This window comes from Protopterus annectens, chromosome 6.part0 (genome assembly GCF_019279795.1).
Source record: "Protopterus annectens isolate FY-2018-M chromosome 6.part0, PAN1.0, whole genome shotgun sequence".
Classification (NCBI taxonomy): Eukaryota; Metazoa; Chordata; order Ceratodontiformes; family Protopteridae; genus Protopterus; species Protopterus annectens.
This window is the reverse complement of record NC_056737.1, coordinates 378,092,553-378,115,651: the sequence shown is the minus strand read 5'-3', so window position 1 is coordinate 378,115,651 and position 23,099 is coordinate 378,092,553. Positions and strand designations below refer to the sequence as shown.

Below are 23,099 nucleotides of genomic sequence, written 5' to 3'. Positions count from 1 at the left end.
TGCTTACAATGAGTTCTGAACAAGTGCTAAGCTCAAAGAAACAGACGTGAGTGCTGAAACTAGAAAACTGGCTAGTTCTAAGAAACAAAAGATAGAAGGCTTCCCTCCAACACAGAAAGGCTTGGGGGCTCAGAAGCTTACAAACAGTCCTGGATACAGCAAATCTGTATCTGGACTAGACAACTTATAGGAAAAGGCAAGAAACAAGCTTAGAAACATTTTTTTTTTTCTTTCTCAGAAGAAGGTTTGGGGTGGACCAACCTCCCTGTTGGCAAAGGATTTCCATGATGTCTCCAAAGGAGACATCTCGGGAGGTGACCTGGGGGAACCTTCCCCATCATCCAAATCCTCTGTGAGGGACTCTGGGGAGTCCAAGTGCCTCCTCTTACACGTATGCTTATGAGGCACATCTCCAGTGGGGCTCTCTGGGGAGAACTCACAAACCACTTGTTCCTCGGGGGGGAACAGTCTGGGGCTCCTCGAGCATGGGCTTTCCCTCTGGTAAAATTATGGGATTCGTAGAAAGAGCCGAAGGGGTTGGGGTGGAGTCCGAGGGGATAGTCAGGGGTCTCGATCCAGTGGAGAAAACCCTTTCTACCACATCAAATGCAGAGGGAAAACGAACCTCCTGGGGAACCAATATGAAAGCCTGTATCCCAGGTCTGACGAGAGAATCAGAGCCGGGCCAGAAGTGGACAGAGCTCTGAGGGAGGGAACTTGGCCCGACAAATCTGGAGCCAATGAAAAAAGTTCCGCTCCCTCATATCAGACACCCAAGCTCCGGCTCAGAAAGCTGCATGGTTCCGAGCTGGTTGGATCTGACATGCTCCAGGCAGTTGTCAGCGTCAAGGAAGCAGGTACCATCGGTGCCAACTCCCTGACTAAAGCCATCCTCGTATCCAAGTACTCCAAACCCGGTGGACAGATCTGAGAAGAAATCTGTGTAAAAAAGGGAGAGGGGGCTGGCAAGACCCCCATCTGGATTTGAGTACAAATGAACCTCCCCATTTTATCCATGTCGACTTCCAATAAGGACCACGTGGACCTCGACAAGGCCACGGACTCAAACCTTGCGGGTCGGGGAACCGAGGCCCTAGATGGAAAGCATGTCTCCTCCGGCTCTGGGGAAAATCTCAGAGATTGGAGCTGAGGGGAGTCACAGATCCTATGTGGACTCTTAGAAGGTGAAGTGAGGTCCAGGGACCTCAAGTTTCTCAGGCCTGGACTTTGGCTCTCGCTCCTTCTCTCTGCCCCTTTTCCACTCCACTTCCACAGGCTTTGAAATGGGAAGTTGAGTCCCAGCCTGGAAGGGAGGAGAAGCAAAGACAAGAGAGAAAGGAGAGGCAACCACAGCAGCTGCTTGTGACCAAATCGGAGGATGAGGCAACTGCCTCAGAAGTGGGAAGAAGGCCTTTCAGGGCCAAGTTAACCTTCCTGTCCTTGACTGCTTGCGGGTTAAAACCTACGCATATAGAGCAGTCGGTACTTAGCTTGGTAATACCCAAGCACATTACACAAAGAATGTGGCCATCTGCTGGGGACAACTTATGGCCACACTCAGTGCACCTTTTAAACACAGGCTTATCAGCCATTCAGACAAGAGAGGGAAAACAAGTAGAGAAAAAAAAATAGTTTTCCCACTAAAACCACTCACCACACACACACACACACACACACACACACACACACACACACACACACACACACACACACACACACACAGAACACACTGAGGGGGGAAGAGGAAGCAAGTAAACTAACCAACTAAGCTAAACAACAAAGATTAATTTCACGAAGCACCAAGTGAAGGGAGGAGAAGGGGAATCTATACTAACCACTATTCTAAAATTTAGAGTAAATAAGGCTTTATAAAAGCTTTCAAAAACCTACTTACTACTCGGAGCTCAGGAGATCACGATGCTTCAGCAAGCCGCGGCAAACGAGATCTGGGGGTTGGAAGGTAGTGGAGGTGTGTTATGGGTAAGGAGAGGAGCTTGGAGCAGATGCTAGTGAGATTGCCGGCTCTGATCAGATACGGATCCAGTATCCCATAGGTTGAAGACCAAATGAAGTAAACTACTTCAGATCAAGCTGTTACTCAGTGTGCATCTATCTTGGAACTCTCCAGAAAATAGGAGTTTGAGAGAAATAAAGGTCAGAGCATCCAAGCAGCCAGTCCAAGCTCCTTTAAGTTTGGGTACACAAGGGATCCAATCAGCACAGTAATCAGGTCTAGCTGGTGGGATAAGAAGCAGGGTGGCTTCTTTGCCGTTCATACAATCACAGAAAATCAGTGCTGCCTCATCCGGAAAGGTGTTATCAAAATCACTCCATGTCTCTTGAACCTTACTTTCTGCAAACTTCAGTATCAATGGTGTCAGATTATATTTACAGAAAAATAATCCTACAATGTAAAGAAAAACAAAACACCAATCCCTTCAGTTACTGCCAGACAGCAGTCTGAAGCATTCACTACCTCAGAAGCTGGAGATTTGCCTGGAATATGAAAAGCCAGATGTCCATACACCCCCAACACTTGCCTGTCAGGAACATGAACACTACCTTTCTCAACTGTTAGGTTGTTTGCAACATTGATAATACTCTGGGTGTAGTAGACATCCTAAAGAGCAAGGAGGTAACATGGAAATGGTAATCCCCCATTTTAAATCTTAGAAAATGTCAATGTTTCTTAAAGCTCTCTTGCTAGCCAGAACAAGGAGATAGTCGTACTTCAAGTTTATTATCACTAGCCAAGCATTAAGCATGAGGAAGACGGAGAAGAGACTGTAGATTAAGAATTTTTAACTATGGAAATATCAAGATGCCATAAACATATAAGATCTTCCTCTAAACTCCATCTTTTTTGGAACTGGAATAACCAGGTGTAAAACCCGGACACTTAATTCTTTGAGAAAGTACAGTTGTGTACATCTTACCATAACAGTAGATGTCCTTCTCTTTTCATTGTTGCAGTACTCATCACCTCTGAAATCTCCTGCCAAGGTCAGCCCAACATCCAGCCAGTATACAAAGGCCTTAAATACCTAGGAGCATCATACGTCAAACACATGTTCCTCCATCAACCCTAGGGCTTACAGGTTGCTGTACAAGCACTCACAACCCAGAACTGAAGTATCCCAGGAGAATCAAGACCCCCACTGGAAAGAACAACATGTACATCCAGAAAAAGAAAGGAAAAGGAGAACCTCTCGACCAGAAAGAAAATACTAACCAAAGAAAAAGAACAGGGGATAGGAGAGGGGGAGGGAGTGAATACTTCAACAGTGAAAAGAAGGACATCCACTGTTATGGTAAGATTTTACACAACTGTGCTATGCCCTTCCACATCATTGCTGCAGTACTGATCATCTCTGGGAGAGTACAAAAGCTACTGAGAAGGTAGGGAGGAGGAAGGCAAGGTGCAGCCATCAACAAACCCATATAGGACAGCCTTGGGAAAGCCTGTCCTTGTTCAGGAAATGGCATCCAATTTGTAATGTTTAGGGAACATGTGAACCGAAGACCAAGTATCAGTTTCAAGGATGGAGGAGGTGTCCAATCCCTTGAAGAAAACTTCACGGAAGTGACTGCTCTAGTAGAATGAGCCCTAACAGAAGCAGACACCTGTTTGCCACTGAAACAACAACAAAAAGAAATGTCCTTAAGAGATCCAGGAGGAGATGATTTGCTTAGAATCTGTCAAACTCAATGTCCTGGTATGAAAAGAAACAAAATGCTGATCAGATCTATGAAATGCCTTTGTTCTGTCTAAATATCTGTGCTGTCTATTCAAGTCTAAGGTATGAGAACCTCCTCACTAGCAGACTACAGAGAAGGGAAAAAAGAAGGAAGATGGACAGACTGAATGAGTGTCAATTCATTATCCACCTTGGGCATAGAAGGATTCTTACAGAGAGACACCCTGTCTCTATAAAAAAAACGCACAAGGGGGGACTGCCCTCAGGGGCTGGAGTTCAGCTACCCTTCTGGCAAAAGTTAAAACAACTGATAAAACAGTCTTCCAGGTACAACGCTGACAAAAAAAGAGGAAGCAGGCTCAAAAGGAGCTGGAGTCAGTTTTTCAAGTATAAAATTAAGATCCCAAGAGGGCGGAACAGCCTTTCTTGGGGATTTGATATGAAGGAAGCCTTTTAGAAACTGCTTAACCTCAAAACTAGAGGCCAAATGTGGAGGGGCAGACAAGCAAAAATGGATGGCAAGAGAGATTTCACTGAAGATCATGCCAAGCCAGTAAGTAGCAGTTAACACAGGTAGGAAAGAATCAAGGGAACCATTACTGAAAAGGGGTCCTAGCAATGTCTGAAACACCACACATAAAATCTCTTCAACTTGGACATATGATTTTCTGCTATTAGGTTTCCTGGCCTCCTGCAGGACCCTAAGCATGTCCTCAGAAAACTGAGGTCAGAAAGGACACCACCTATCACCCAAAAGTGTCAGTTGAAGAGTGGACAAATAAGGGGAAGGAGGAATCCTTTGCCTTATGTGAGAAGATCCATGTGGTGAGTTAACCTGCAATGATTGTCCCTGGCCAAATAGAATAAGTGGGGGAACCAGTGTTACCTCGGCCAAAGAGGAGTCACCAACAAGACTATTGGAGAGTCCTTCTCAATTTTCTAAAGGACCTTTAAGAAGAGGAAGGAAAGGAAAGGCACAGAGGAACATTCCCTTCTAGGAGAAAGACATGATGTCCACTTTCCAAGCCTAAGGACTTGGGACTCTAAAACAGAACTGAGGAAGTTGCCTGTTAGAGGGGAGTCAAAAAGATCAACATGAGGAATACCCCACCAATCAACTATGTCCAGAAACACATCTCTGTGTAGCATCCATATGTGAGGCTGTGTCCTGGACCTGCTCAGAAAGTCAGCTACAAGACTGCACTCAAAGTATATAGACTATCTGTAGGGTCACCTGCAGACTGATGGCTATTTCCCATGCTCACAGGGCTAATTTGAAAAGAAGGTAAGACCTCATGCTCTTCTTGTTTGTTGGTGTATCACATGATTCTGGTGTTGTCTGTATAAACCTTCAAGGGACATGGCACCTTAACTGTGTGGAAAGCTTGAACGGCCAGAATGAAAGCCTACACTTCTTTTACGTTTATGTGATCCACCTTCTGCTGAGGGGAACAAAAGCCCTACACCTTTAGGGTGCCTGAAGTGGCTCCCAAACCCAGCTTTGAAGAGTCTGTAAAGAATTCCTGGGACAGCTGAGGAGGTTAGAAAGGAACACCTGGATTGAAAAATATCTGTTGAAGCCACCAGTGAACCCTCCAGTTCAAGAAAAGGGAGCAGAGGAACAAGACAGTTTACAAGGTGTCAGGTTGAAGCCACACTGATCTTGGGTACCACTGAAACTTCTTCATATGAAGCCTGGCCCAGGGAAGCATGGGAATGGTCGAACCCATGAGCCCCAGAGCCCTGAGAAACTCTCTGGCTGGAAGAGAGGACAGGGGTAGAAGGAAAACAAAATAATTTGTGAAGGACAAAAGCTTAAGAGACAAGAAGGCAGGCTAGCACTGGAACAGTCTGGACCCTGCAGCCTACAAAATAGTGATCCTGAGGATTAACTTCTGAAGGTTGACAGTTTACCCCAGGTTGTGCAACAAAAGCTGGGTAAAACAAGGATCCTACACCAACTTGGATGGGGATGGGGCCTGAAGCAAGAGGTCGTGCAGATAGGAAAATATCAATGTCTTGAAGCCTGCAAAAGGCAACTACTGGAGCTAGGCATTTAGTGAATATCCTTAGAGCTGTTGAAATCCCAGTGGGCAAAGTAGAGAACTGAAAATGAGAGGAAGAAACAGAAATGCAAAAATTTCCTGAATAAAGGATGGATACGAATATGAACATGGCCATCCTTTAGATCCAAGGAAACTAGAAAGGACTGAAGAAGCAACAGAGGAGAGAGAATCTGAACAGAAAACATTCAGAAGGATGGCACTTATCAGAAAAGTGTTCAGAAAGGAAAGATCCAGGAGAGGTCTCCAATATCCTTCTTTCCTGGGGACCAAAAACATTCTGGAATAAAATTCTAAACCCCTCTCAGTCTGTGGAACTGGTTGAATGGTTCCCTCATCTAACAAACCTTACAATACCCCTGGAAAGTGAGGAAGCTGTTCTAGAGGCTGAGGGATACTGAAGGAGGGAAGGGTTTTCTAGGCCATGAATTAACCCTGTTGGATAATGGATAGACCCAAGAGTCTGTGGGTATCTTCTTCCAAACTGGGAAAGACAGGGAAAGCCTGAGGGGAACCTAGCCAAGAGGAAGAGAGGGCAGAAAGTCAGATGGCTGCAGACTTGTCAAGAAAGGACAGTCTTTGGGGCATAGGCATCTGAGCAAGCTTATCAGAAAAACACACACCTAGGAGCTTTCTTACCCTTAGAAGACTGTCTGGGCAGTCTACGCAAAAATGCAGTCTTACAGGGAAAGTTCCTCTGAAACATTGAAATGGGGTGAGATGAAGATGTGCCTCAAATCTTTCATGCCCTTACCTTGAGCCTGCAAGGCCTTAAGAAGCTCTGCAACAGCAGTGCCAAACAAATTTTGGTTACTCAGAGGAGAATCCAGAAGTTTTTCTTTGATATCACCTGGCAAGGCCTGAAGGTGTAGCCTGGAATGCACCTCATCACAGAGCTGGAGTCAGCGGCCCTACAGGAGGCCTCTGCTGTATCCCAGCTGCATTTTATAGTGATGGGCATTTTGAGAAGTGGAACCTAGTAAGAAGAGAGCTGAGGCCTTACCCTCAAAGTTAGGAATATCAGAATCAATTTTCCCAATCTGGGAAAGAAGAGACAAATTTTATCTTGTCATACAAGTCTGGTAATTGATAGCAATAAAGGCTAAAGTAGCAGAAGTGTATACTGTCTTAACAATCCTCTCCATAGCTCTACTGTTCTTATCCAAGGAAAGGAACTTGGAAGAGGACAACAGCCTAGAAGGCTTATCAGCACACACAGAAATCACTGTTGGCTCAGATGAAAGGCACTTGTATAAGAACTTGCAGATATCTGGCACCTTGTAGAACCTGTCAGGTTTCTTGAGAGCTGGAGGTTGGGAGTTCGGTGCAAGGGAAGCAAGAGAGAAGGTATCAAATAAAGCAGCCAACACAGGAGGGACAATAGAAGGTTTAGGACAGTCCATTTGTAACAGCTAAGAATATATTTTCTGGATGTCTAACACCTGGGAGCAATACCATTTGAAATGCTCTATCATATGTAGGACCATGTCTCCAAAGGAGAATCAGGACTGACAGATACCCCTTCCTCTGATCCACAGTCTAAAGAAGGCAACTGAGAGGGGAAGGCTAAAGAGTCAGCATTAGAGTCAGAATTCTCATTCCAGAACACAGGGTCCTTTGCCCTTTGGGAGGGGTAGAAGACCAAGGGAGTGCAGGAACAAAAACTCCCTGAAGATGCTTCAAAGCCATCAGATATTGAGCAAGCCTTGAGTGATGTCCTGTCATTCTCTTTGTGAATCTCTGGTAGTGGACATCATGTTTAAACTTCTGTCTTTTCTTTAAGGGGGCATCTGCCTCAACAAATGGGGATGGTTTGGATCCCTGCCTAGATTCAATCAAGGTACCTGGCACCTCTTGCATAATAAGTACCTGAAGAATCCCTTTAAACTCCTTGGAGAACATCAGCCATGGTCCCCCCCCTCAACATCTGCAGCAGATGTTTGCAAGGCCGCCAAAGACATATGAGAAGCAGTTTCCTTGCCAGCTTCTGAGAAGGTCATGGCAAAAGAAAATAATAATAATACCGGACTCCTCTGGGTTCTTATTCACCTCAAGAGAGATGTCAGGTGGAGAATGGACAGCAGCAGACACAGGCCCAGACTTCCTGGCCTTCTTCTTGTGTAGTAGCTGTACCCTGGGGCAAGCGGAGTCGGCCATGGTATCTTGGGCCAAGAGCTTGACACATTAGTTCTCAAGATAAATGGAAAGAGAAGAAAGACTGCTATGTAAAGTCTTGGGTATAAAAGCCTGACAGATGGAACACTGAGTGTGATCATGAGACACACACCTAAGCAAAACAGACACCTAACATGGTGGCCTTTATGGGAAATTTGCCATCCACACTGACATCTCCTCTTCTTCGATGACATGTAACCCACTGAAAAGTAAAACAAGGAAAGGGTACCCCCAACGGGATACTTATCTTAAAGACGAAGGGTCAGTATAACCAAAAAAGTGAAGGGAATTCAGACAAACATAGGATAATGATGTTCGGACTGGCAGCAATGAAGGTCTGGATCAGGAGCATTCGTACATCACCTTTATGCCCTATGTTTATGCAGAGAGGATACTTCTGAAGTACAATGCTCCTAGGTAATTAAGGCTTTGATATATTGGCAGGATGTTGGCCCTTGGCAGGAGATCCCAGTGGTGATGAATACTGTAATAGTGATCTGGAACAACATCTACCTCTATAGCTCAAAGCAGCAGTTGTTCAAGAAATGAGCCACTTGCATCTCATACTGTAGGATGGGGGGAGTCCACAAGGGGAGGTTTCTAAGTCAAAATGGTTGGAAAGGCTAGCTGGACTGCATGCTTCTCACCTACCAACTTGCTTTTCTTCTCTTGCAATTTACCATTTTCAAATGTTTTCTTGTTCCTGTTCTGGTCTTTGGTTTAATACCTTCAGAATTCTGCAAGCTTCAATGAAAAATACCAGTTTAATCTGAGGAGGTGGGTGAAAAAAATTCTTAAATGCTTCCATAGTTATAATGTCCAACAATAAATCTGCCACTGTTTTCAGGGTCAGACTGCAACAAACTTGTGAACTGTACTTAAGCTTTATAAAACTTGCACCATGTAAAATAAAAACACGACTGAATCTGCAGAGTGCATTTTTTCAGAGGCACGAAAAGATCCAAGAAGTTGTGACCTTTTTCTCTGCAGGGTAAAAGAAAGTGAAAGCATTTTGAAACTGAAACTTGTAACTGCCTCCTCTGCAAAGTACAGTAATTATACATAACATGTGAAATGTATGGCAAACGTAATACATACATTATTGTGCCTCGTGGTCACAAGGTATGTAACTAGTTCCAGACCCGGAAGCTCAACAGCTGAAAATATCAATTACAAAGGAGATAGCTGGCCAAGAACTGGAGGGGGGGTTGCATTTTAGCAGGTATATGGTAAACTCTTGCTTAAAAACAGAGAACAGTTGTGTTTTCTGTATGGAAAAGATACAAAGCAAACAGATGAAGAAACAATCAAGACTAAAAGAATTAGCCTGGAGCTTATAGTGTACAGACCTGTACGTTTGTTTTCTGCACTTGCATCTCTGGCTGTGTCATTTTCTAAAAATTCAGCCAGTACAACTAGGGCTCAGTATTTTTTTCTTTTTTTGTGATGAGATAGCTAGTAAAGGTTTAAGTATAAACAGAAGTTATTCCTTCTTGAAATTTCTTTGTGCAAAGTGATTACTTTCTGATTTGGCTCTATAAGTTTATACTTCTTTGCAAGCTTAACTATTAATTGTAAGCTTAACTCATGCTTTAGATATTATTTACTCACTTTTAAAAAGTTTGTGGCAGATTGTCTATTCATTTAGTTGTTAACTGACAGCACAGCATTTATTGCTAAATGGAAATAAGCTGCTGGCATCTACCTCTAACTCGCCAGAATGCTCAACTAAAAACCACTGAGGTTCATAATTATCTGGCTCATTAAAAGTGGATCAGTAGTAGGTAGCTCTCCAGTCATGTAACCTGGCATGGTGGTAGCTTACTATAGTAGGCTGGGACATAAGGCTGTATTGGTGAGCAAGTGAGCATTGGAAGGCAATGCAACACAGAGTGGTCTGGAGAACTACGTCAAAGACTTTTTGGCGGGCTGTTCAGTGTGAAGCCTATTCTTGATTATGGCTGGTTTAAGCCCCACAACTAAAACAATGCATATTTTCTTCATGCTGTTGAGAGCAAAATGTGCATGCTTTTTTTTTAAATACTTAGTGGTGTGACTTGAGAGATCATATTCTGTGGCAGCCATCAGAATTCAGACAGGGGTCCAGGGAAGTAAATTTTGTGGGAAGAAATAGCCAGGGAATTGTTATGGCTAGGCTTGTATAGGCCCTATATAGCCTAGTACTAACCTATGAACTTTGATAATTTACTGCTGCACAGTGGAGCAAACTCAAAGACCGCAACCCCTGACCACCATACATCACAGTGGGAATAGTAGTGTGGATATTTTAAATGGACCTCATAACAGTTCTTTTTTTACTCCAAATTTTTTTAAGATTTTTTGAGGTTAGGGTTCCACAGAAGAAGCTCTTGTCCAAAGAACAGCAGTTCTCTTTTTACTTCTTCTCAGAGTGGCTGAATGGTCACCCATGTGTACCACCTGAAGACCAGACCCCATACTGTCCGCCATGGAGGCTGCATCCAGAGTACCATTCTAACATTTAATCCTGTGCTTCTCCACATTCTAAGTACGTAGGTCATCTGTTTGTCTGAGGATTTTGCCTTGCTATTTGATCACATAATCTGGCAATTAAGCTTACGAACATTTTTTTTAAATCGGTATAAGACTCTGCATTCCCTGCGAGTCAGACAAGTATTAAGCCCCAAAATCAACTTGGAACATTCAGAGAGATCACCGCAATCACCAATGGGGTGTTTGTGTAGGTAATGGCAGACCTGTTCAACCCCACAGAACCAGTCTGGCTTCTTGAGGGCTTACAGAATGGGAGTCTAGTTTAGAAGATGTCATCACAATGGCATCCTCAATACATCAAAAAACAGGGGGTAGCTGTTATGGGAGCTGTTATGGGCGTAGGTTCCTTTAATCTCAAAAAGGTCTCAGTACTTTTCCTTGCTATGGAACATTTCCTCTGTTTCCCAAGTAAAGTGTTCTTCTTAAGTTGAGAGTTTCACTGAAAGATGCGTTCTTCAGTGGAGACCACAATGATGTAGACTCCTCACTGTCCTAATCATAGCCAAATTGTGAAAATAGTTGTCTGATGTAGGAAAAGTGTTCCTTTTCTTTCAGTAAGGACTTGGACTCTTTTGAAGCAGATATACGTTCTCTTTATTTAGTACATTCCAAGCAAGGCACGAAGGGTCCTGCATGGCAGACTGTCATTGTGAGAACAACTCTTCCTATTGTTTCCTGAAATAGTCAAGCTTGACTGGGACGTCCAACCCTGAATCGAAGCAGATGATGAGAGATCATGTTGCTCAACCACACAAGGTGTAAATAGCCCCTCTAGGAGTGCATTTTTAACTCATTTGCCCCTTTTATGGATTTGCCTAATCCATTAAGGATCCTGAAGTTGGGAGGGAGTCATTTTTTTTTTTTTTTTACCAGACTGCACTACTGGCTTAGAACAGTGGCCTAATGTCCTCTCAAATATCTGGTACTTAGCCTTGTATGACATGTTCACAAATGCTCATCTGTCCTCTTCCAAAGGGGTCAAACATAGGCTGCTAAGAGGGTTAGACTCTGCCAGTTGGGGATACAGAATAGCCTCAATTGCTGTGGTGCCACTGAGCCTATAGGAGGAAAGAAGAATGGCCTCCAATTTTCTAATGTCCACTCTACCTAGACCTCTATGAGGCAGTGTTCCTTTCTGGGCAACATCTTAGGAGGCTGAATTTGGAAGTCTGCATTATATGGCTTCCAGTTTTTTTTTCCTGTATCAGCCACTCTTGTAGAATCATTTCCTTACTTCTGTTTTCCTGGCAAAGCCTGCAAAATGTTGGCCATCAACCAAAAGAGGAGAATCGCCTAAGCAGTACAAGCACTCAGAATGTAAATCTTTGTGGTGTACATTGCTCATATTTGTCAAAGATGCTTTTCTGGTTTGTACAAGGCATGCTCAAAGAAAACGCATTTTCTATATGAATTTCGCAAGCAAAGCAAAACAGGCATAAGGCTGAACAGTAGCACAATAAAAATCAATAAATTTTCCCTGGTGGATCACTCACTTTTGTAGATTTGAGAAATTCAGAACACTAGGGCTGGAAATAAACCAAAGTGACAAAAAAAATCCTAGAGATGCACATATACATGCAGCAGAAAAGAAATGAAGATGACAAGGGTAGACTCTCTTTTTATCGTGCATCCTTATGCAGGAAGATAGTCAGCTCCCACCAGAGATCAGCAGACTTCTGTAAGTTAGACCAGAGATGGAAAAAAACACTTTGGTTTTATTCCCATATATGATTCATATAAACATTAACAATTCTCTAAACAGAACTCCAGGAGAAAAAAAGTATTACATTCAGCAAAGCAAAGACTGAAACCTGAAGAACAGCCAAAGAACTAGTGAAGTTAACCAAAGAGACCACTACTTTCAGGTAGCAAATTGAACTGGGTAAGGGTGAGCAGTACACTCTCATTTACTGCTGGGCTCCCCCCTACTGTATTCCCTGTACAACACAAAAAGCACCAATATTAGCAAATATCACCAAGCTTGGGGTATTAGCCTATCCATACTGTAATTTTTGCAACGATGACCTTGTGGTATGTATCTTGCTAATGTTCAAAAGAGCTGGTAGACTCTAAACTCCAGAAGGCTTGTCTATGCCTCTAATCATCATCTATGGCAGTCAATCTCAATCAATGTGCCAACATCTCATTACTGCTTGGTTGGGGGGGGGGGGAGTACAACTCAAGACGCTGCAGATGGGATGATGTCACTTATTGAGGCTTGTAAGATGGCCAGGTGGCTGCTGTAGATTTGTTTTATTGACATGTTGACTGTTAGTCCCAACTAGGCCAATGACCTATTTTTAAGGGAGACCAAAGGTGGTATTCATACTAATGAGGGGGAATTTTTCCACTACACTGATTCTGAAGAGATTTTCCAGCAGCAGCTACTCCAGGAAAAGAACCAGCATGATGAAGGATGTATTACAACTATCCGGCCAGCAGTTGAGGGATATTTTAATAGAGAAATTATGGAAGCAAAATGAAATGGGAGTGTGGCAAGGATGTGCAAAAAATTAAAAACCAAGTAGTATTTTTTTTATACAAAAAACAGGAGATAAGACCAAAACTTATGCTGATATGGTTAAGAAAAAAGCAAAAAAAGGAACATCAGGAAAATAAATGGTTACGAAACAAAGAAGAAATTACAGTTAGGATTTTCTCCAAGGAAGAAAGAAATAGAAAGATACAAGGTATGGGACATTATTTCACCTTCCACAAACTTCTCCAGCAGAGGACAGCACTTTCATTCATATAAACTTAATTTTTGAGTCAATATGAAAATAATAAAGACTGTACTCCTTGGAATGCTTATGTATTTAAAGCTTTTTTCAGAAAAATTAAAAAAATCATGATCAACTTAGAACAGAAATTAAAAAAAGACACTTTGAAAATACATTTAAATAACATATATAAATGTGTATTAGGCATTTCTAAAGTTTTTGACAATAGGGGATTATACAGCTGGGTGTCGGGACTGTAATGTTGTGCTAAAAATGGAAAATAATAAAATAATTCATATTCCTAGTATTATAGATAGTCAAAAATGTGTTGTTAAATACTGGAGTCAACCCAAAACTTGTTTCTACTGTGGAAAAATCAGATCATTTGATTGTTGATTGTACAAAAAGGAAATGTTTTACATATAGCCCTATATGTCATGATGCAAATAAATGAGAGTTAAAATATTTTAAATGCAATAAGTCATATGTGGATGGACTGTAAAGAAGGGACAGCTGAAATACAGGAAGCATCTGAACACATTCAGGGGGGTTATGATAGTACTAAATAAAGAAGTACAGGGACAAAATCATGTAAAAAAAGACAGAAGAAACAGTCAAAAAATGATAAAAGTATGACACAAAAACAAGAATTACATAAAGCTGAATGTAATGAAGTTAGTTACAAAGATAGTACATGGAATTAGTAAAAAAAAGTTTTTATGTAAAAGAGTGAGAGAGAGAAGGAGAAAAAAATACTGGATTAGACAAAGAAAAAGGGTGAAGGTTTTACTCATTTTCCTTGCAACACTTTCCTAAATAGAAAAAAAAATAATTGCAGGCTATTGCCATTGAAAGTTAACAGTTTTAAGAACACAGTTAGAAGACTAGCTATTATAATATGGTGTAAAAATGTGATAGTGATACCACTGTACTAGAAAATACAAGATTTTTAATGAAAGAAGAAAAGATTCAAACAATGTCTGTGGGATAATGAGATACACAGGAATTTAGGGAAATATTTATGTTCAGGAATAGCAATACTTATGAAAAAGACAGTTAAGGTGTTTGATACTACTATAATTTTAATGGGTAGGATTATGGTTATTGATGTTAGATAGAGAGATAAAGTCTTAAAAATAATTGCATTGTATGCATATGTTATTAGTAAAGAAAGAGAAGATAGGTTTGCCTTAATATTGAACTACATTGCTATTAATATAGAAGTTATTACAGTAGGAGACCTCAATTGTAACTCGAGAAACAAAAACAAATGTAAAAAAGTTATAGAAATTATGAGATGTGGGAAGTTCAGAAGGATGTGAAATAAAAATAAAAAAATGAAGCTATATTAGACACGGGCCCAAATTCAATAAAGCCTACACTAAGTGCACACGATATGTAGTCAAGAAAATTCTTAGCACATTTTTTCTGCTTTCTAGTCACTCAAAGATTACATTAAGTGTACACATAGTCTACACTTTGTGGAAATCTTTAAGAATCCCTGTCAATATTTAAAGCTGCAAGAATATCAATTGGAAAACTAAAATTAAGACAGTGTGCTAGTTATGTCTGTGCTGTCTGTTCACTCAGAAAAGGTATTATTGAATCCCGGGAACAGGTTTTTCAGACCATAAAACTATCTGGATAGAATTCATAGAAAAAGTCATCAATGTTAAGATAGGGAAGGGTCTAAAAAGAATTAATAAAGTAGATTGGGTAGGTAAGGGTGAAAAAATAAAGTTAGAATTATGGGAAGATCACAAATATGCAGTTCTGTAAAAATTGGTCTGAATGGTAGAAGTTTTTTTTTAAAAGAAATATAAAAAATGTTATCAAGGATGGCAAGTTAAAAAGAGAAAGGAAGTGAAAAAGGTGTTATATTAAGTGAAGAATTTCTTAAAAATTTAGAAAGGAATGGAAATTATATTTTAATAAAGAACAAGATTTATATGCAATGAATCAAGAAAAAATACAAAAAAAAAAGATTGTATAAAGATATTTCCTACAAGGTAAAAAGGGATAGCTCCCCATTTAAATAAAATAAAGAAGATAATATAATGACAGAATTAAAAGACAAAAAAGGGAGAGTACAGAAAGTCCAGAGAGACCTATGTATTGTCCTAGAATATATAAAAGATTTATTTAAAGATATTACTAAAGAACAAAGGATATCATGGGAAGTACGAACTTTCTCTGAGCAAGAAAATATAGATTGGAAAAAATATAACATTAGAAGAACTGGATGCAAGTATTAACACAAGTACATATACATACAGCAGTGGGTCTGGATGGCTTAGAATATCAAATGTGTAAGAATATGACAGTAAGTCAAAAGATGTACTTCACTGACGTATTAAGCAAGTAGCTTAATGAAGGATTTAAACATACAGAATTATGTAGTGGAATTTTTAAATCTGTACGGACAAAAAAGGTGAGAGAAAAGGTAAAAGAAATTGGAGGCCTATTGTTTTGAATAATACCGATTATAAAATCTTTATGAAAATACCACAGAAAAGAATGGAATCAAACTTAGCATTCTATTAGATTCAATATATGGTGTTAAAGGAAAAGGATGTCAAGAATTATTAATGATGTTTAGAGAAATTGTAGATGACATAATGAAGGAGAAAAGACATTAATAAAGATAGATCATCTAAGCAAAGCTTTTGACACTATTCGGTGTAATATACTATGGGATATATTCAAAGATTATAATTCAAGTACAAAAATAAGAAATGTGTGTTAACAGATGCTGAATGAAGAAATAAGAATTAAAAGACACAGATGTTCTTTTAGTAACATATTTTCACCAATTATGAATTCAATAACTAGTTATTAATACAGCAGATGATAATTTTGGATCTTCAGCAAAGAAAGGTAATGATATACCTATAACGTTATCCTATGCAGAGGACATAATTCTAGGTACTAAGCATTTCAATGGAATGGAAGAATGTATAAGCAAGTTGAATTTGTGTTTAGATAAAACTGGTATGTGTTTGAACACACAAAAAAGTTATGGTTTTAGGCATAAAGGTATGATTACAGGTACTGAATTCAACTCCCAAGAAATAAAGTTATTAGGTATTACATTTGAAAAATAAGATGTTGTGTTACTACAATGGGAAAACGTTATGAAAAATGCAAAATTGTGTGTTCTTTTTGGAGGTCTGTTAAATTTTCAAGAAAAAAAACTCTATTGTATTCGGAAATATTTCATAAATTGCTAATGAGTTTAATATCCCATTGTCAATTGAAAAAATATATTATTAATACTATATTCTACTTTATATGGAGATGTCATCTTAAACCTGTAAAGAGAGGTATGTTGTATGTAGCAAAAGAGGATGGCGGTTTAGGACTTATAAATCCAGTTGTATTTGCAGTTTCATTACATCTATCTGAAATACGTAAATGGTTAAATAATGGTAATTTAACAAGTCTATTATTGGAAAACAGATATAAAAATATGACATATAATGAAATGTTGTAAAAGACAAAGAACATGAGTGAAGAAATGAAAGCATATCAAGAGAAAATTGTAATGTGGAAAATAAGTACAGAAGATTTAGAAGATGAAAGAAAAAGTGTCAAAACAAAGTAATGGAGAAGTATTTTTATGTACACCTAAGAAAAGAATTGGGAAAAAGTGAAAATTAAAGATATAAAAGCAAGAAATGATAGACTAAAAAAAAAGATAGTAGAAAGTCATGATTTTTTTATGGAGACTGACGATAAGGAAATTACCAGTCAAAGCAAACATGCCATATGAAAAAAGGTGAAAGAATATATAATTGTTCTCATAAAGAAAAAACTACTGAACATGTCTTTTTGAAATGTAAGAAACTGATACACTATGGAAGACGTTAGAGAAGAATCATTGTTTGGATGAAATTAAGGGATACAAAAAATATTAATATGGATATGACTGAATATGTTTTAAAAAATAAGTATTTATTGAAAAGGTTGAAAAAACATTTGTTATAGGGATAATTTAGAACCAAATAGTGAAAGAAATTAAGTATAATGCTAAATAGAATTTATCAGAAATGTTAAAAAATAAGACTGTGAAAAGTTGAAAGGGGGTCAGATATAAATATATTTTGAATGTAAAAAAGTGAATGAGGCCAATGTAAATAGCTTGTGTATAACGTAAATATTTTATTCATTCAGTTTATATTGTAAATATTTAAGATTTGTGAAATAAAGGGCCCCTACTCTTTTTGATAAGTGCCATAGGATTTTTTTTTACATCCACTTGAGCTACCATCAACTCAGCAGATGGGGCCTTGGTTTAACACTGTATCTTTAATGGGTGTAAAACCAACTGCATTAGTGGTAGCATTCATGAACATGGAGTGAAAATATTCATGAAAATAATACCAAGGAACTTTAGAACACCATTAATGTTGACTGGGGTCACAAACTTAAAAATGCTTTGGCAGAAAAAAACATCAAGTTCTGTCATTTTTGTTAAGCTTCAGACTAATAATAGCCTGTAAGCTCTAATGAAGTAAAAATGTCTACAAACAATATCAATGTGTGGTATTAGATGGTCTGGCATTGCTTTAGAAAATGGTCTACAATTTCTGCTATGCATCATCATCCTACTCAACAGACTAGATTATATAATATTGTAGAAATTACTGCATATAATATACATAAGTTTTATAATGTCATTAGAATTCTAATACAGAGAGCATGCCACTTACGCACTAAGTGCTCCACCACCTTTTGCATGACCATCAAGCTTGGTAACAATGACAGAGGCCACATCGACTTTATCCTTAAATGCTTTAGCTTGGGCTTCACAAGCCTGGCCAATAGAGGCATCCATCACATAAACAATATTATCTGGTTGCTGAAATGAAAAAAATTGTGCAAATGAAAATATTTATTAACTTTGTATGCAATTTTTCCTTCATCCACACTAAACACCTGGAATCCACAAAAGTTCACAATATATGTCTCAACTAAAGTGTATTAATTCTTTTTTTTTTGGGGGGGGGGGGGTTAATGCTTTACCTTTCTTTGAAATCCAAATGCCTAACCTTCCCCAAGCCCATTTATGGATGTCAGTTAATCACACACAATCTCTGGTTTCTTAGGAAGACGTGATAAGATGCCATGTCATCTCCGAGCTGAACACACCAATTCTGTTGTAAAATAATTCTATGCTGTTAAATATTTCCATTCTCAGTCTTTTCTTAATGAAATATATCATATACATGGAAATGACTTACAGTAATCTGTAATTTTTGCTGCTTTGCAGAAATGCTAAACTACTCTGTTTCGAAGACGTAAAGGAGCTCACGATATCTACATGGCTCACTTTGAACAATGTGAACTCCAAAGTTTCAGATAATTATTACCTTCTGGAACAAATCCCATTAAATTCACAGCACAACAGTGTTTGGCTTGGCATCTGCAAAAGTCAGAATGCATCATCTGACCAGATGCAATATGCAGACTGCCTCAAACTGTTGCTCATCCTGAACATATGCTTTGAAATTACAAGTCTACAAAGATGAAAACCTCAACAGACTCCCTGAAATAAACCTTCTCAACTTGTTTTATAAGTATTTGTTTAGACTATAATTGGCTGATAATTCTACTTCCACTACTGGTGCATCAAATTGTAAAAAGAACATTAAGAATACACTACGATATTTGAGCAGATTTCAGCTATCAGAATTAAGAATAATCCATCACTGGGAGACAACACTTCACAACTCAGTTGTACTGATCTGAGGATGCTCACCCTAAAAACTGAGGCTGATTTCAATGTAAACAATACAAGAGTGCTGCTGACTCACTACACCCTCATTGCTTCCCTACCATGCACAAAAAGAATTTAGAATTACTATCTGCTCCTCTTTTCACATGACACTGCAGTCCCAAAAGGTTTGCCCCACAGCAGAAAAAAATAATAAATGCTCCAAAATTTTTTTCAGGAAAAATGTAAAATTTTCCTCTAAATGTTGCAAAAGAAAAACAGTTTATCAGGAAAAAACTACCTAACATAAAACAAAGTCTGCAACAACAAACTCACAAAACAGTTAAACCAGCACTGCAATAGTAGAGGGAACAAAATGCCCTGCAAAAACCCATGTTTCAGTTAAGAAATGTCTCCCCCACTGTGCATATGAAAAAGGTGGCATTTGGTAGCAAAGCATATTCCCATATGCTAATTACTTTTAGGAAAAAGACCCAACGCATGAAAGACCAAAAAGAAAGGATGAATGCCCAAGAAAGCAGAAGCAATAACTGTGTTTGTAGATCACGCACAACCGCTAACATTTTACATAACAAATGAAACAAATCAAAAATGTTTCATCTCTCAGACAGTAACATGCTGGTGGTCATAAAATACAGGCCCATCTCAATCACCAGTAATTACCATGGACTGACCATTCATTTCCTGGACATGTATTTTCGTACCCTTAATTAATACACTTGTACCACAGCATTGGTAACCTTAACTGTACCTTTAATTCCGTCTCTGCCTTTCAAATTGGAATGGTGCTCGCACTAATTCTTCACTCCCCCCAAATAAAACAGCAGCTGCCTTTCACTGTTCAGTCGTTAAAGGACCACTGCGGGCAAACAATGAAAAAACATATTTTTTATCTTGCCATGATTTACTGCACCTCCTAAAGCTTTTATTTTTTGTTTACTCTTCTCTGCCCTCATGGGGGCAGACATTGTGATTCCTTTGGAAAGCTAAATCTGTCTCATAATGCACAGACTGTGAGAACAAATAGCCCTACCGTTTGTCAGACTAGACTTCTATTCACTTAGAATGGAACACCTGAAAAAAACTGCCAAGTCCGAGGGACTGCAGCTCATGTGTCATTGACTGGTATGCGCGGAGCTTTACAAATGTTGTTCCTACTGATGTACTACACATTCTTTGAAAGTAACTTGCAAAAGTGTCAACAAATTACTGAGATAAAAAAAGGAGCAGTTTTGCAAGTTTCAATTCCTGGCCAAGTTACTCCTCCCAACTACCCTCCTTCAGTGGGCTACAGTCTCACATTTCCAGCTTGGTTAGATTCAACTATTTAGTCAACTTTGCATGACAATAGACAGCAAAAAATCACAGCCTGGTGCACCACTAAATCGGTTCCCTTGCATGTCTTCACTTCTGAATAGCATTTCCCAGGAATAAAAAAAAAAACAAAGCACACACATCAGTCCAGAGTTTGGGCCAATCTATCCATTTCTTAATGTGCACAGTAAAATATTCAGTTTGTAATGCATTCTGGCTGCTGACATGGTTATATTTACATAGTTATTCTCTTATAGTATAACCTATAGTATTTAATGCCAAGCTTTACAACAGTTCTCAGTTTCTTGGCAATGACCTCGCAAGCCTCTGATGTGACCCAGTGCTTTGTCAATATACTGTAAATGCACAGTTTAATACAAATATTGTTGCATATATGACACGTACAATAATACACATATAACATCATTAAAACAAGATAAATGCAATATAAATCATATCAATACAGTTAAGATTTCTAGTGTATGACCCTGTTTGTCTATGGAAACTTCTTTTTGTATTTACTGTATATTTGTTGTATATTATCTTGTTTAATTGTCTCTCAATATTCTAACCACTGTATGCTGCATCAATTGTTCAACTCTGATTTTACTCATTTTATATGTTCTATGGTCTTTGTACAAAATAGTTATGTTTGTATAATTTATTTTTATTATTTTTTATAATTGTTTGCTATGTATCTGGAGCTTTTATCCCCGAGCCTCCGCTGAAAATGGTCACCTTGTGTCCAGTCGGACTAAACTGGTAAACAAATGGAAAATAAATAAAATATACTAAGAAAATCAATCAATATACCAAGAAAAATCCAAAATGTAAGGAAAAGAACACAGAAGGAAGGAAACTGTTTCCTTGATGCTGTCATGAAAATCCCACTCACTTATTCAGATATTAGACTAAATACAATATTATGTAGCTTTGAAAGGTGCTGATATTATAAGGGTGACAGCACATTATTTACTCATAAAGCAAATGTCAGAGTAGAAAAGTTCAAATACTGGATAAAGAGGAGGGGAGGAAGAGAAGAAAGAGTTAGAAAAAGTATTTGTTAGAAGTAATAATTCGGGTAGATATGGGAGGCAGGAGAAAAAACGATAAAAGCAACATTACAAGTAAGTGAAACGAAACCAAGGAAAAGAAGAAATAACATGGGCAACAAGATTTGCAGGTGCAGACTGACAAGTAGATTAGTAGCAGGTGTCATAAAACTGGGTTTGGAGAAAAGTTTGGTGACACTGAATAAACAGATTTGTTCACATTAAGCATGTATCAGTGTGAGTGTGAGTGTGTGTGTATGTATGTATAAAAAAACTATAAAGCATATCTGCACTGATACCTGCTTGCTGTCCTACTGGGGGGGACACTTGTGCAAGTGCAGTGGACTGGCTCCTGCAGGAAGGGATGGCAGCATACCTCTCATCATAGAACAAGAAATCTGGACAAAGCCATAAATAATGGGGGACAAAGACCCAAAAATAGGGACAATTTATAAATATTGCTCTTACAAACTTAGAAAGTTGATAAACAGGTTTTGCATTAGAGTGAATTTTCTTAAGGATATGAAGTCTGAAAATCAAATGCCTGTCAATTTTCTGACTTCAGTGTTCAATGATTCGCCAGTGATTTGACAGAAAACTACAATTTTATGAAAAACAGACAAAAAAACTGCACTTTCTGCAAAAAATCTGTACTGTTGAGAGATATGGATGGGAGTCCTGAACCAACACCAAGCAATCATTTTCATTTGTTTGCCAAAGCCATTACAGCAGTGTTTTGCAGAGAGGTGGGAAAAGCCTTAAATCTGACTGGTATGTTGTGTGGGTGTGGGTAGCTGTGTTTGTGGAAAGTGGAGGTGTGCCTTTAAGTGTAGTGTGAATGTTATGCATTATGAAATGGAGAGATTAAGAGTAAAATTGTACTCAGTGTAGTCCCTAGCAATTTCATCACTGCTTGATTCTGGCATATACATTCTCCTGTGTTTGTCAGTACTATGGTTGACTGCATTGTTTTGGAGTATGATATCACTGCTACAGCTACTGGTATCCTTTCAATGCAAGTATCTGATTTGGAAGTTTTCTCCAGGAGTCTGTTGCTGAGAGGATGAGAAACATGCTACAAGTATACAACTAAGAAACTATATAAAGCAATAGCAAGAAAAAACTAGGTCACATAAGAGGCTTGGGAGATCATTGTTAAGAAACTGAGAACTGTTGTAAAATGTATTATTAAATACCATAAGTTCAGGTTATGCTATAATAGAATAAGTATGTAAATATAACCATGTCAGCAGCCAAAATGCATTACAAGTTGAATATTTTGCTGTGCACATTTTAAAAAATGGATAGATTGGCCTAAACTTTGGACAGATGTGTGTGCTTTTTTTTATTCATGGGAAATGCTATTCAGAAGTGAAGAGACATACAAGGGAACAGATTTAGTGGCACACCAGGCTGTGCGTTTTTGATGTCTACTGTCATGCAAAGCTGACTAAATACAAGCTAGAAATGTGAGACTGTAGCCCACTGAAGGAGGGGAGAAGGGAGGAGTAACCTGGCCAGGAATTGATACCTGCAAAACTGCTCCTTGTGAAAATTATTTTTTATCTCAGTAATTTGTTGACACTTTTGCAAGTTTCTTTCAGAGAATGTGTAGAACATCAGTAGGAACATTTGTAAAACTCAGTGCATACCAGTCAATGACACGAGCTGCACACTCAAACTTGGCAGTTGTTTTCAGGTGTTCCATTCTAAGTGAATGGAAATCAAGTCTGACAACAAATGGTAGGGCTATTTATTCTCACAATCTATGCATTATGGGACAGATTTAGCTTTCCAAAGGAATCACG

The 23,099-nt window shown here is 38.9% G+C and overlaps 1 protein-coding gene across 1 annotated transcript in view; it reads right to left on the bottom strand.

The window, feature by feature from the left end:
• SRP54 (signal recognition particle 54) overlaps positions 1–23,099 on the bottom strand; it is a 1,212,380-nt gene that overhangs the window by 731,972 nt on the left and 457,309 nt on the right. The window contains exon 9 of the mRNA XM_044073524.1: positions 17,901–18,049. Within this exon, the coding sequence (XP_043929459.1) occupies positions 17,901–18,049 (149 nt within the window). The remainder of the gene's footprint in view (positions 1–17,900; positions 18,050–23,099) is intronic.